Below are 16,341 nucleotides of genomic sequence, written 5' to 3' on the forward strand. Positions count from 1 at the left end.
CACCTCAATGAAATACAATGTAAATAACTGAATACCTTTCTTTTAACATTTCAATTCTCCTTAAATTTCTTTTAAATGTGATCCAAAGTGCTGTCACAACTGTATAAGCTAATCACAGAAACAAGATTTCCCTCTAGCTCAGAGAATATTCACAGAACAATAACAGTAATAGAGTTTTTTTTTTAAGACAAGACCTTACCATATAGCACAAGCTGACTTCCAACTCATAATCCTCCTGCCTCATTCTCTCAAATTCTGAGATCATGGGCCTGCACAACCAAACCTATCTCAGTAATAGATTTTGAATGAGGAAAAAATTAATTTGTTTTTTCCTTAAGACAAAAATACTATGTTAGTTTTAGAGAAAATAAAGTGCACACTGTGTTCCATGGGCAGCTGAAGTGCCTCTCTAGCCTTTCTAGGTACTTTACAAAGTATTTCTAGGAACCAGAGAGAAGGCTCAGTGGTTAAGAACACTGGCTGCTCTTGCAGAGGATTCAGGTTCAGTTCCAAACACCCACAAAGCGACTCACAATCTTCTTCAACTCCAGTTCCAGGAATCCAGCACATTCTAATGGCTGCAGCCATTGCAAACATATGATGCACATATGTTCAAGCAGGCAAACATCACACATGTAAAATAAACAAATACTTGAAATAAGTATTCCTGATAAATGACAATAGGAAAAAAACCAATTACCTCCTCCTCCTCAAAAAACATCTGTGGAGACAAATAAAATACTTTCTCAGTAAATATGAGTATTTAATATGAAGACATGCAAATAAAAATATTTCATCCATAAATAAGTTATTTACATGCTTGCTTTGATCTAACATCTGTGGAAATTGAAGTTCTATATGTTCTAACATCTTAACTACATTTGTTATCTAATGTATGTCTTAAAACATTAGTCACATGGCACAAACACACACACACACACACACACACACACACACACACACACACACACACACACACACACACACACACACACACACACCTAAATTCTTCTGCCTCTTTTCCCGTAAATGTTCTTGCAAAACCTGTGCAAAAGAGCTTAGAATTGCGCGGGTTTCATTGTAATGGCATCGGTTGACCACACGAGGGCAACAAATTCAGCTTTCTCTCTCTTTCTCCCCCCCCTTTGTAAATTCCCATGTTTACCAAATCGTATTTAGCTAAACTTCAACTTTCTCTGTTTTAAAAAGAAAAATAAAATCACTGCTACAATTTCTGTCATAGTTACCCTGGTGACACTAATGTAAACTCCTACTTCTTCGAATTTCTGCAGTGTTTCCAACAGCTTGCTCTCAAACTATTGCTGTATAATGCTGACCTTATTTCTTTCCATGTCACCTTGCTTCTTTTTAACCTACTCACAAAACTAGACGGCATAATAATGAATTCGCCTTTGACACACAGCGATGCCTAGGACTTTCTTTTGATATTTTCTGTCAGGAACACAGGCAGTTTTAAAAATAGGGTGTTTTGAGCTCAGAGCCCTTACAACCCAGGCTGTAAGAAACAGGTTTCAACAGTGAAACCTGTCGCCCTCGTGTGGTCAACAATGCCATTACAATGAGGCTGGAATCAAGAGGGTGTGTGTGTGTTGTGTGTTGTGTGTGTGTGTGTGTGTGTGTGTTGTGTGTGTTATGTGTGCTTGTTCAAGTGTGTTCAGGTGTTCAGGTGCATGAGCCTGTGCATAGGGACCATAAGATTAATGTTTTAAGATAGACACTCCTGTCAATTTGATAAAAAAATAAACTGCCAATTAATAACTCCTAGAATACCTGTAATTTATTTGCCTACATGAAGTGGATCTCTTACACTTCAGCAGCAGGACATGATAAAGCCAAAAAACAAAATGTAATCATTTAGATGTCTTCTGTCAAATCATCTGGCAAGGTAGGTGTCACACTGTCCTTCTGTGCAAACAGAAGAGGAAAAGGAGGGGGAAGGAAGAGGAGGGGCCCCAAGGAGGAAAAATAGAAAGGGAAGGAGAGGGAGAAGGATAAAGAGAAGAGGAAAGCGGGAAAATTGGTGTCAAAAGCCTTCCTCCTTATTAAGACAAATTACTGTTTGATCTGGGTGATAGCCAGATGTTTTCCCAGCATCCTCTGGGTTTATCCTCATCCAAGGCTCAGCTTCTTGTTTCACTTGGAAGGAAAGCTCACACAGTTAAGGAAAGTATTTAAAGTTATTTAAAACAAAGTATAAAAATGACAAATGGAGGTTATCAAAAGGGGTGACAGAAATGACAGCAGGAAGCTACAGCCTATTTTTATCTGCTCCTCCTTCCTACTCACTCCATAAATATTAATACATTCTTCTGTCTACAGAGTGAAGATGACCACAGTCTGTTTCATCTGAACCAACTTCTAGAATTTACACATATTTGGAAAATATCCAGGTAAGATGTTTTATTTCTCACTGAATTCTCAAATGCCAGATCAAATATCCTTTCTGTCAATTGTAAACGCTGTCTCTTCACTGGTGTGGTGTCGGCTACTGCACATTACTAGATATCTCCCTTTGGCAAACTCTGTTAATAATTATCCAGTCTTCACAGCTACTCAGATGTACTTGAGAAATAATGTGACTTTCATTTTGAAATATCTCTGCTGTTGGTTATTACACTCCAAAGATTTGTTTTTCTTATTCATTTTGTGAATTTGCACATTCGTATAACTCAGCTCATCGTAAAGCTCAATCCCCACACCTTGAAAGTAACCATCACCTGTTTTAAATTCCTCTGGACTGCCCTCATATAATTGGTATGTCATAAATAGAGGAGTGTGAATTCAAATTGGAAAACTCAAATGACAGGGAACGAGCACCTCATAACTGATCCTCACACCTAACGGTATGCCTGTGTTGCTTAGAATAGATGCAGCAGGATGTAAAAGCAGAAGACATCAGGGCTGTAGTTTGGTTTTCTCTGGAATTCAACTATTCTGAGCAGAACCAGGAAGAACCTGGGGTGTAGGAGGTGTAACTCTGGTGTGTGGGGGCAGGGTTGGCATAAGTCCTAAAGCAAAGCTTGCTGTAAAGTTAGTTAAATTGGTTTGTGGAATATTAATAACATTCATCACTTTGTGAAGCTACTGTATATTCTGTATGCATTTTCTCACCTAAATCTCCTCTCAATGTTGTGATGACCCATCTTATCTGCTTCAAAATCAAGGAAATGGAGGTTCTGAGAGGTTAGATGACTGACCCCAGGTTCCTAAGTCAGTGTTAGTAGGAGTGCTGAACTCAGGTGCCCTGGAATCTCCAAGCGCTGCATCTTTACATTAAACCATTGTGTCCTTATGTCCATTTCCCCCAGAACCACTCCCAAAATATCCAGGCTCATTCTGTACCATCATAAAATGGTTAGACTAAAAAGGAGCTTCAACATCACCCGATCCAAATTTTGTCTTCACAGATAATAGCAAGAACCACATTCGGGTTGCTGGCAATATTAAGTAAGGCTGCAACCTCATTTTACAAAGTCAGTCTATCCACGGGTTGTGGAGAAACAAACACCAAAGAGAGAAGTTGGAAGTAAGGCAGAGAGTTAGTAAAACTAGCAAGTTACTGTATAAATGGAAAATTCCTGGGAGAGGAAGTGTTACTTCCAACTGGTTTGTTTGAAGATTGTGACTTGGGCCTGGTTTTTGGGACACAGAATGAAGAAGCAGAGGTGTAGCTAGAGTTTTCCTGCCTGGCCCACAGTCAGGGCAAATCTTTCACCTGCCAGTCCCATAGCCTCTCAGACCCGACCAAGTAAACACAGAGACTTATGTTGCTTTCAAACTGTATGGCCGTGGCAGGCTTCTTGCTAACTACAGCTCAAATTAATCCATTTCCATTAATCTATACCTTGCCACATGGCTCGTGGCTTACCGGCATCTTCACAAGCTGTTTCTCATCGTGGCGGCTGGCAGTGTCTCTCTGACTCAGCCTTCCACTTCCCAGCTTTATTCTCCTCCTTGCCCCGCCTATACTTCCTGCCTAGCCAACGGCCAATCAGTGTTTATTGATTAATTAGCAACACATTTGCCATACATCCCACAGCACAGAGGCTGTGAGAAAATGGTCTCAAAGATGTCAACCTCCTGTTCTAGTCTCCCACTCGCCACTGCTTTCCCCTCCCCCATCTGGTGGCCTTGGCTGATGTGCATAGGTGTCCAAGGGGTTAAATCAGAGCAAAACAAACGTCCTACTGTAATAAACGGGAGACACAGGGACGACCTAGGTTCAGATTAAACTCCTCCGTCTTTTAGCACTATCCTGAGTGGTGGGTAAGCTGGAAGAGCTGCCACACCCCAGTACGCCTCCTCCTTTGTTATAGGAACTAAAACAGATGTTAAAAAACAAACAAGCAAAAACAAGAACAAAAAAACCATCATCACATAGATGCAGAGCTACAGACATGAGCACAGGCGGGCCTAGCCTTCAGTGAGTGGTTCTATTTCCATTACATTCCAACCCGTCTTTCCTCAGTGTTACCTAGTGCAGGTTCCTTCCCAGCTCCATGATAGCCCCCACATGCCTCCACTCTCTGTGAGACAGTGTTTTCCTCCATAACTTCATAGAGTCAAATGCCAAGCACTACCAACCCAGGGGGCCACATCTGTAATGTCAACACTTAGGAAGGGGGATGGGGTAGGAATCCAGAAAACTTCAACATTTATGACATCCTGGATTACATACCAAAATTCCTTCTCAACAAAACATGGGCAGCACAGGACCAAGCCCTTGATGACTAGGTTATTGACAGGGGCTTTCCTTTGGGTCCTCCACCTTCTGTGATTCATCTATTTCTTACAAGTTGAGAAAATTACTATCAACATTTCCAATTAGTTTTTTTTCTCTAAGATATATGTATATATTCACAAAGTGAAGGAATGGGTGTGTCCCCAGAGGTCTTTTTAGCATTGGGAACAGATTTTATGTAAAAACACACTATTCTTTCCTTACCACTCCACTGGCTTGTATAGACTTTATGTATTTTGTCTTCGAAATGACAGCTGAAGTGATAATGGGATAACACGTGAGAAGGAAGCTATTGTAAAATATATTAATGGGTTTTCCACGTAGATTTTTGTCTTTATAACTCATTATTCAATTCAGCTCAGGAATTTTCAGGACAAAGAAGGAGATAAAGTTAATAATGTTTTAGAAAATGCTCTGAACAGCAAAGCTGGCAAGAATCAGTGCTCAAATCACACACATCCCACTAAACACAGATAAAGCTGGAACAGTAAGAGAACTTGGGAAAGAAAAATACAGTGATCTGTTGCCTAAGACAACCCCATCCATCATAAATACCTGCCCAATGATTTTCAAGACTGCATATTTAATATTTCTTAATACTAACATTTACTGATATCTGATTATGAATTGCATTTAGGTTTTGTAGAGCAAACTATTTCTCCTCTGGTCTTACATCAACATAGAAGTTTCTGTGACCCTAAAAGATGTGAACAGTTTGCTCTACTAACAAGCAAGAGTTCAGTTTTGTAGTAGACACCTTCTGAATGTCCTCCAGTCCAGTGTTGACAAAATCTACCTGGAGGTTGTGCCACAAGGAAAACATATGGAGGACTCAGAACCCACTGGAGACTCCATGACTACCCTTCAGATGATAATTATCGCTGGTGCTTGTGATTACCCAGCTCTAAACTGAGACCTTATAATCCTCCCCTGAGGTTCATGATGGCTTCAGGGACTCATGGGTCCATATTGATACTTAAAGACATTACAGAGGTAAGAGATGAGGTGATTCAACAGAACAAGAAAGGATGCAGAGACCCCAGCTCTCTCTAGGCACATCACTCTTCAAGAAGGCCCCTGTGGTCAGCCATCTGGAAGCTTTGCAAACACTGACCCTTTGGACTTCCAAAGAGCCTTCATTATGTGTACATGATAGATCAAATTACTGGCTGCATTAGCTATTTATCTAGCTACTGTGATAAAATACCATGGCTTAGACAACTTAAGAAAGGAAAGGTTTCTTCTGCAATGGTCACAATTTGAAGGTACAATAATTATGGCAGAGATGTCAAGGCAACAGGAGCTTGATGCAGCTGAATATATGCCTCTGTGGTCAGGAAGAAGAGAAAGGTGAATGCTAGTCCAGGACCCAAGCCTGAGAAATGATGCTGTCATTTCCAGGGTGGATTTCCCACTTCACTTAACTGCCAGAGGCAGAAGGTATTGTAATACAAACATTTCCTCAGAGGCATGTCTCAAGGTGAATTTCCTGGGTGATTCTGGATGCTGTCAAGTTGACTGTTAACACTATCATACTGGTCATTGGTGACTAACCTTCAAATGCCAGAGATTGAGGAAATATGTAACACTAATCTTACCAGATGTTTCCAGCAACAAGCTCCTACATCACAGAGACTTGGGACTGGCAACTTAACAGAGAACGTTTATTTCAGCTCACAGTTTAAGGTTACAGTCCATCATTATGAAGTCCCAGCAGTGGGAGCCTGAGAAACTGGTCACATTGCATGCACACTAAAGAAGCAGAGAGGGAGGATGAGGGTGTGTTCATGTTCAGCCCACCTTCTACATCTTAGATAGTCCAGGATCTCTCTTCCTATGGAGTGGACCCACCCACAGTCAGTGATTCTTTCTGTCTTGATTAAACATAAATCAAAATATGCCCAGGAGCCCTTTTATCTTCCAAAGTGATTTTATATTCTGTCAAGCTGGCAATAAACACTAACAATCACACCATGTAAAATATGATCTATGCACATTGTGAGGATGGTAGGCTTGTGAAAATGTTCATAATTTTAAATATGTTTTTAAGGATAATAGATCAAGTGTTAAAGAATGCCAGGAGTTGATGTAAGAACTCTCTGAATTAGTTCTGAAAGTCTATGAAAGTAAAATAATTTCAAGGTAAAAATTTTAAGTCTTATCAAGTAATGTTTATATTCTGCCTACTAGAGAATCTTGGGAAAATAGAACTCATAATAAATGTCTGTGCTAAACATGTGATATTAATTTTCTACACAAATTTAATCAGATTTTTATTTTTATCTTTGTAGACAATGCCTCTCCACGGTAGTAAAGAAATACAACTTCCACATCAAACACCTCTTGAAAAACCAGGTATTGGCTTCCACAGCTTTAGCCATCTATTCAATGAACATTTAAGCATCTCCTATTTTTTAAAAACTTGGCAAGTTTGTTAAAGATTAATAAAGCAGAGTCTACATCTCAAGAGGATTTTCATCCACCATAGGAATATAGATAAGGTGAAGGATATAAGCAGCAAAATGCTGTAGGTGCTACCAAAAAGCCATACGCACACAGGAAACACAAAAAAAAAGGATGACAAACATCATACATTTCAACTGTTTGTTGCCACATTAGTATGTGTTTCCTGAGCAGAGGAGAATGTTTGAAAGTAGGGAAAACATTCGCAAAGTAAAAATAGAAACAGCCGGGCGTTGGTGGCGCACGCCTTTAATCCCAGCACTCGGGAGGCAGAGCCAGGCGGATCTCTGTGAGTTCGAGGCCAGCCTGGGCTACCAAGTGAGTTCCAGGAAAGGCGCAAAGCTACACAGAGAAACCCTGTCTCGAAAAACCAAAAAAAAAAAAAAAAAATAGAAACAAAAACAATGAACTGAGAAACAAGTTGGTGTGATTGGGAAACTATATTAAACTTTGGGAAACTTCAATTAGGTTCAAGGTGAAAGGCTGGCAAGAGTTATGTAGATACTATTGGCTCTTATATAACCAGCCTAATGATTTTTTGATTTATCAGCTGATGGCAGAAGCCATTGTTCACAGTAGTACAATGACTGATGGGTGATTAGAGAAGCATCCCATTAGCCCAAAGTGATAATGAAGGCTTGGTCCAGCGTCACACTGCAAGACGGAGCTGAGGTGAAATGTGAAATTTGCATGATTAGGTGAAAGACTCAGTAAGCCTAAAATAACTTCAGACTTCCAGGCTGCAGCTGACTGTATGGAGAGATCAATTCTAGAGTATAATGATGAGAGGAGAGGATGGCTCAGCAGGAAAGAATGATGGGTTCAGTCCAAGGCTACTAAAATCTGGCCACCTGCTGGGCCTCCAGGTTGTGCTCTCCATTAGACACATTATTTCTGAGAGCTGCTCTTATGGAAGGGCTGGTATTTCAAAAGCAAGACACCATACCACCTTTCTCAAAGCCCTGTATATCAGAGTGTAACTTTGAGCAGATGAGGACTTCTTTTCTCATGAATCGATGGGACCAAGAGGTCCACAAAAAGATGAAGCTCTCAGGTGACTGACTATTCCTAATCAGAATGAGCATGATCTTGATGTGGATGCATAACTTGTATATGAATGAAAATTCTATACAAATAATTAACAATATGGGGATGACATGATTTCATATATGTATGAAAATTCTATACAAATAATTAATAATATGGGGATGAAATTCTACACCTCATTTTCCTCCCTGAAGTCTAGTACTCTCCTTATTGCAATTGTCTTTCTTGGGCCTGTCTTGAACTTGGAAATGTAAAGATATGGAGTATGAGTGAATGAAAACGGCACTGTTTTTAAAATTGTTCTATTTATTCTTCGCTCATACAATACTTCCCAGCTGTAGCCTCTCCTCCTTCCCCTCTGCCCAGTTCCCTCCCCACCTTCCCTCTCCCCAGATCCACAGCTCCTCTGTTTCCCTTCAGAAAAACAGCAGGCTTCCCAGGCTTATCAACTTAATATGGCACAAAAAGTTGCAATAACACAAACCCTCCTATTAAGGCTAGAGGAGGCAATCCAGAAGAAGGAAAGAGGTCCTAAGAGTTCCCAAAAGAGTCAGAGATGCCTCCATTCCCTCAGCTATCTTATGAAAGTGTCATAAGTGAGGCCTGGGAGGCATCTCAGTAGATCAGGTGCTTCCTATGCATATTAAGATCAGAGTTCAGATCCCCAGCATCCAGGTAAAAGGTTGGATATGGTGGCACATGTTTGTAACCCCAGATCTGGCATGGCAGAAACAAGAACATCCTGAGGGCTCACTAGCCAGGCAACCCAGCTAATACAGTGAGCTCCAGATTGTATGAGAGACCCTGTCTCAAAAGGTACAGCACAGAAAGACTTAGGAAGACACCCAACATCAACTTCTGGCTTCATGGGTGCATGTACAGGAGCCTGCACACACATGATCCTCTCTCTCTCTCTCTCTCTCTCTCTCTCTCTCTCTCTCTCTCTCTCTCTCTCTCTCTCAGACACACACACACACACACACAACCATATATACACACATATGTAGACACACACATATATACACACACATACAAAGTTTTTTAAGTTGTTCTCTTTTAAACTTGATTTCTTCAATCCCATTATAATCTTTCTTTCTGGTAGAATTTGAAATTTCCCAAGACCTAAGGTACATTAAGACTTCAATCATCTATGCAGCAACACTTCTGAGAGTTAATAATCTAATTAGAACTGATTCTACTTGGTTGAACATCTCAGTGCTGTTCATGTGTTGTATGCATCTCCTTTCCACATACACATGCTCAGACTTTTGAGTATTTGTAATATTTCTGGCTTTCCAAATTTAGAAACTTGATGGCATTACTCAAATAGGAAGCTGCCCATGTGTTCACTTTGAAAGAAACCATTGGCTACTGTTAATTTTTCCAATATGACTAAAATATTGGCAAAACATCAAAGAAACACTGTCTTCACATTGTCACCAGCAAAGCTCAGCCATTGCTTGCAAATAGATTAGTTTATAAATAGGCCACAGTGTCTGCATGTTTCCAGATGAACTCAATCCAAAACAAAGAGCTTTTTTTTAGATTTAATTTTTAAAGTTATGTGCATATGTGTATGTTTTTTCTGGGTATGTGCACATGAGTGTATATGCCCTTGGAGGACAGAAGAGGGCATCTCACTTCCTAGTGCTGCACTTCCAAGTGGTTGTGAGCCAACTGATGTGAATGTTGGGAACTAACTGGACCAGTACATGTTCTTAACCACTGAGCCATCTCTTCAGACTCATAAAAAGCTTGTTAGATGAGCTTTTGAAGTGGAGCATCCAGAACAACGTGTGGGGAGACCACAGCGTTACCAGTTCTAAGTGATGCACCTGCTTACTAACAAGTAAATAAAGTAGCATTGCATCAAGGCCCCAGTGTCACACCACCTGCTTCTTTGACATTTCATTAACATTTCATTAATGTTCCAAACAGCATCAATTTGAAAAATAATGTTTTCACCATCTCTTACAAGTTTAGGTTATTATGTATGATTTGAAAACAAAACAACAAACCCTCATCTAAATAAATGTCATGAATATTTCTGAATAATGTGAGTAATTTAAACCAACAAAAGTGTTTATTTCTTGAAGTAATTATTTCAACATATTTAGACATTATTTATTTAAGATTGGGTGCCCTAGCTTGTGTCTTAGGTGGCTAATTGTGCTGATAGGTTATATGGAACTTTTCTTTTTTTTTTTTTTTTTTTTTTTCGAGACAGGGTTTCTCTGTGTAGCTTTGCGCCTTTCCTGGAACTCGCTTTGGAGACCAAGCTGGCCTCGAACTCACAGAGATCCGCCTGACTCTGCCTCCCGAGTGCTGGGATTAAAGGCGTGCTCCACCACCGCCCGGCTTATATGGAACTTTTCTATTGAACACTTTCCTCCTAAATTCCATTCTATGAATATTTTGAATTGTCAGGAGTATAGTTTTAAATCCATTCTGTATCCTGTATTCATCTTTAAATTTTGAGAGAAATTAAAAATAAAAAGTTTCCCCAAAGGTATTATTGAATGCTTACTTGATGCAAATAATTGCACATTTTGCTCACTGGATAAAGAGAGGTGGTGAGTGGCCTTCCATAAAGTAGCTGAGGACCTGGGTTGCGACTGGACACATTTACATAAAAAATTCCTAGAGTGGAGTCTATTCATCCCAACACTATAAAAATCATATCTTACCCTAGCTGAAAGAATTGACTTCTGGTTCAAAATTACTGCTTACTGGGACACTTCAATACTTTGCTAAGTCCCTACTGAAATGTCAGTCAGGACTTTTAGAGCTAAGAAATCCCAATAATGTACCAGAGAATCTAATTGCAGAGGACATCACTAAGATTGCATGAAATCAACTCATGCTTTGAAATGTGGCTTGACTCCACGCAACGTTTACATGGCCTAGGAAGGGCTAAGAGCTCTCTTTCCTAGTCCTTCCACCGTCTGGCCCATGATCCAGAGGCTGTAGCAAGTCAATAATCAAAGAAATATTGTACCTTTTGTATTCACTTAAATGGCTCAGGATAAATAAGGACTTACACCTCACACATGATTCTCCTCTAAAGCTATAAACCACCCAGAGAGGAAGAAAACTTAAAATAGAAATACAAAGAATAAGTACAGGATATTACAGTACATGTTATTATTTTTTTAGAAGTGAAGCCCTCTTAGTCACAGCAAATATACCGGTAAATGTTCCCAACGTCCAATTTCAACATAATTTAAGCAGAGTTACAGTCAGGTCGGAATTCAGAAACAGAACTCCAAGCTTCTGAGAGATGTTTCTGTCAACTCCATCACTGTGGAGGGATTTTACGTAGCCTTCCTAATTCATATTCCTCAATGCTAGAGTAGAGATAATAAAATGTAATATAATGATATCTTTAAAGATGAGTGAAAATGACCCATGTAATATGCTTAGCAAAGGGCAGTGATTGGAAGAACATCTTCATAGGAGGATGAGTCAGGCGTTACCATTATCGTACTGCTATTGCAGCCACTATTTTTATTACTATCACCAGAGAGGAGGATTAGAGAGAATCCAGAAAAGAGTCGTCAAACCAGTTTATAATCACAATGAGACATAATAAAAAGGTTCAGGAAAGGAGTAAAAAATTCATAAGAAGAAAATAAAAAAAATGTCTTGAGGATGAGTGAGGATGTCAGAAATAGAGAAGCTTCAGAAAGAAAATTGGGTCACAGGAAATAATGCACAATTACAGAAATCAAGCCTTCCTTAGCAGAAATGCAGGCCAGGCTGAAACGACAAAGAGTCAGAGCTATTATGTAAAGAACACCCACCCCCAGACTGAAGAAACACAAAAAGAAGTCACGATCTCTGTCTTTGAAGTGGAAGAGAGTTCACAGCCAAGAAGCTGGAATTCTAGTAGAGCAAAAGTACCAGAGAATTTTCTGGAAAGAAGCAAGCAACATTGCTCTCTGGGATTTAGCAATATGTTGTGTATCGCAGGAAGAGCATGTAGTAATGTATATACAGAACACAGGCTAATTATGACGAACACTGGCTAAGGACCGCCTATGGCTGGTATTGTAGGCTCTGCTTGGGCCCTTTCACTTTGTCTTCTTCAGAAGGCATGCCCTTCATACCCACAAGATGGCTCAACCTGTCTTCTGTAAAGTCTGACAGCCTGAGGCTGACCCTGGCAACCCACATGGTGAAAGGAGGGAGAACCCATGCTGTGCTCAGACCTTCACATTCTTGCTATGGAACACACACACACACACACACACACACACACACAGACACACACACCACACAAAAGTTAATAATTTTTAAAACTTTTAAAAAAAATGTTTGCTGTTAATTTTTATTTCTTATTAACAAATTCATGATTATTTACTTTTTAGCAAATGTAATAATCACCTTCAATATTTTATAACATACACGTTGTAACCTACCTGGTGTAGGTGCTGGCCACCAAACTCAGGTATTTTGCAAAAGCAGGGTGTGTCTTAACTATAAAGCTGTCTCTCCAACCCTTCAGTTTTTGCTTAAAATTCACTTTACAATTTTATATTTTATGACTTTTATATTATTAATTGAAGATTGGCTTCCACAGCTTTGCCAACTTTGTCTCAGTTTTTTTAGGATTATTTACAGTTTTCTGACTTGTAATTCTATGTTCCATTTCAAATTGCTCTTTTGTGTATAAAGGGGTAATTCTTGAATTTTTTTAATTCTTTGACATCTTCATAATTGCATACAACAAATTTAATTTTTTTCAGGCGCTATTAACTTGTCTCATCCCTCCTCTCTCTCACACCTAACCCCATTTCATCTTCCCAAGAAACCTCTCATACGTCAATGTCTTTTGTTCTGACTTGGTCTGTGGGTGTGTGAGACCCACTGAGATTAAAACGGGTCACCTGCATAAGCATGGATGCGAGGTTAGTTACGGAGTGCAGCAAATTATTAGTGACTACACCAGTGAAGGAACTGAACTCCACTCACACCCCTAGCACCTTTCACTGTCCATGGTTCCTCTGTGAGGACGGAGCTTCAGAACACACAGCTTCCCAGTGCTTCTTTGTCCCTTGAAGTGCACAGCAAGTTGTTCATTTATGTAAAAATCGTTTGCTCTCCTCAATTGCAGGAGCTTGACGTCAATTTTAAAAATTACTTGCCACATGTTTGCAGATTGGGTTCTAGATGACCTGTCCTGCTCTGTCTTTATTTTATTTCATTTTGTTTTATATACATAGGTGTTTTGCCTACATGTGTGTATATGCATCATGTTAGTACATTGTACCTGTGGAAGCCAGAAGAGGATTTCAGATCTCCTGGAACTGGAGTTACAGATGGTTGTGAGCCACATGTGGGTGCAGGGAACCAAACCCAGGTCCTCTGGAAGAATGGCCAGTGCTCTCTTCTGCTGAGACACCTCTCCAGCAGATCTTTATATCAAGTTGGTAGCTATTTAATCCCCATGTTTTATAGAAAGTGTTGATACCTCATGATAGCAGTTCTGCTGTATTGTTATTCTTATCATGTGTCTTTCTTAGGCACCTTGCTAACAATACTGTTGAACCTATTGATGTATATTTTGGGAGAACTGGTGTATCATCCCTAGCATAACTAATATCCAGGTCACTTCATAGTTTGACTTCACTAATCTGTATAAACAATGAGCTGCATTAGCTTGTGTTTCTGTGAGGATCCTAATTCTTTTTAATTGAATGCTAGACAGCATGCGTAGAGCAACATTAGATATTGAGATAAATTCTATTGAGGTCTGAAAAATGTTAGCTTTCTACTGCAGTGCTGTTAGTGTGCGGGACAGATGCAATCCATCAAGATATTGGTACTGAGGGTTGTCTCCTCACTTCCTCTACCTTCTGCAATCCTCTCCCTTTGTTTATTACTAAGTGGTTAAGTCTTTGGCTCTAAGGCCAAGTGAATTGTCTGTTGTAAGAGTCAAGTACAGCCTCAAGTAGACTTTGTACCTGAGCTTCAGATTGAAGGTCTGTCTTTCCTGGCACCGTAGGTAAATCCCTCCTTGTGCCTAAACATAGTCTTCTGAAGCAGAAGATCTTGCTTTGAGTGCCTGACCTAGAGTTGGCATCCTGTAAGATCCTGGAGTCAAGGCAGGGCTTCCCCTGTGCATAGTGGTTTAACGTTGACTCTCCTTTCACTAACAGATGACAGTCAACTGTGCCCTACCTATTTCTAATTTTACTTTCTAATTCTTAAAAGCAAAACTTGTAACTACACCTGGGAGACAACTGATTCCTGCCGCTATGTCCAGGAATCCAGGGCTTTTAATCTCATGGAAAGAGTCCACACAGATGAGCAGGATTTTGTGTCTGTTCTGGACATTCCTGATCACCCACACACCTATGCCTCATGGGCCTTCAGTTCCAAAAGGGCATGATAAGTCAAGCCCGTTCATGAAAAATTTCTCTTAAATGTCCCTGTCTTCTGATCCACTTGAATGTACCCTTTCCTACTCTATACCAAAGCATAAACATTTGATGAGTCTGTGTCTCCTGTTAGTCTTTGTGATTATTTTCACTTGGTTACCTTGTGATCTTGCATCTCTGTAGAGGTCATAACAATTTACAACATTGTACATTATATGGCACTTTTTACAATTGGCCCAATATTCGATATTTCAAGCCAAAGTTGTTCTTCAGAGAAAATATCCATCTCTTCAGAGGAAAAAAAAAACAGGACAGAAAAAAAAAAAGGAAAGGAGAGCACCCTAAACTCTCACTGTGTCTCTGAATTCCTGGACTGATTTTGATCCTTTCAGACAGCGTGTTTAAATAGACACTCTTTCAGGGTTCTGTGGAATCTGGAATTGGGTAAAGTGTTGTGCAGCTGTTTAAGGGCAGCTTGGCTTGTCTCTGTCGCCACTAAAGAAGCCCAAGCTGCTTGATTTTCTTTCATTTGTGTGGTATTCCACTCTCTTTTCCAGGACAATCTGGAGGAGAAACATTGGTCAGCCCTGTTGCCCAGTGCTCCAAATCCTCTCCAGGTATGTTTATTATCCAAAGTTCCAGAATGCTGAGCCGGTAAGGCCTGTGACACATCAAATACCTTCAAAGAAAAATCCAGACTTTGTCTCACAGAACATAACATCACATAACTGTGGTTTTATTAACTCAGAGGATCAGAGTCATGAGGAATTTAACTAGTCAAAACTCTGGCAGATGCTGGACTCCTCTGTAAACTCCCCTGATGCTTTTGTGTCTGCAAGTGGAGGAGTTCCTTCCTCCTGGGGCTACCTACTCAATTCTGAAGCCAATACTTTTAAGAAAGTTCTCTTGTCATATTGATCCAAAATCCATCTTCCTTTATACGTGAATACAGGACTTTGATAGGATTTGGCTACTTAAAGCAAATTTTATCCGTAACCACTGTGTTTGTGTGTCCATGATGTGTGTGTGTGCATGTATAAATGCATGTGCATATATTTGTGTTCATGTATGTATGTACGTGTGTTTGTGTGCACACATATATGTGTATGAATGTGTGCATGAGTATATGTGTGTGTGCTATATGCACATGTTTGTGTATGATTGGAAAATGTGTCTGCTTTGGGTTTGCGTCTGCCTAGGTTCACAACCTCTGAAATAGTTACTTTCCACAAACTGTAACTGGCAATTTGACAAGAAACAGCTGAAGGCAGAAGATTTTCTGTGGTTCACGGTTTGAGGGCTACTGTTCACTGTAGCAGCAGGCATGGCAGCTTCAGCTCCTGAAGGTGTGGGCTAAGTGACCAGAACTCTTCACCTCTTCACATACCCTAAAACAGAAAGAAGAGAATTGGGATGGAAGGAAGGCTAACCTGTAGCCTGTAAGCCCTGCCACCAAGTGCTTCTGGCAGCTAAGCCCCACCTCCGAATGGGTCTACAACCCCCCCTTAAGAGTACCACCAGTTAGAGGACCAGGCCTATAAACACATGAACCTGTAGGAGGCATCTCACAGCCAAACCACCCTGACCTACTGGAATTCTTAACACAGATTCCATATAAACAATATAGGTTAATATCTTCAGGTTTGTATAACAAGAGATATGGCCATAATTTTTTCAGATAAAAGC

At 40.0% G+C, this 16,341-nt stretch overlaps 1 protein-coding gene across 1 annotated transcript in view; it reads left to right on the plus strand.

Moving 5' to 3' along the window:
• Pik3c2g (phosphatidylinositol-4-phosphate 3-kinase catalytic subunit type 2 gamma) overlaps positions 1-16,341 on the plus strand; it is a 323,855-nt gene that overhangs the window by 35,811 nt on the left and 271,703 nt on the right. The window contains exons 6-8 of the mRNA XM_059256988.1: positions 2,341-2,411; positions 7,054-7,117; positions 15,213-15,272. Coding sequence (XP_059112971.1) covers positions 2,341-2,411; positions 7,054-7,117; positions 15,213-15,272 — 195 coding nt within the window. The remainder of the gene's footprint in view (positions 1-2,340; positions 2,412-7,053; positions 7,118-15,212; positions 15,273-16,341) is intronic.

The sequence above is a fragment of the Peromyscus eremicus genome, chromosome 3, assembly GCF_949786415.1.
Source record: "Peromyscus eremicus chromosome 3, PerEre_H2_v1, whole genome shotgun sequence".
Taxonomy (NCBI): Eukaryota; Metazoa; Chordata; class Mammalia; order Rodentia; family Cricetidae; genus Peromyscus; species Peromyscus eremicus.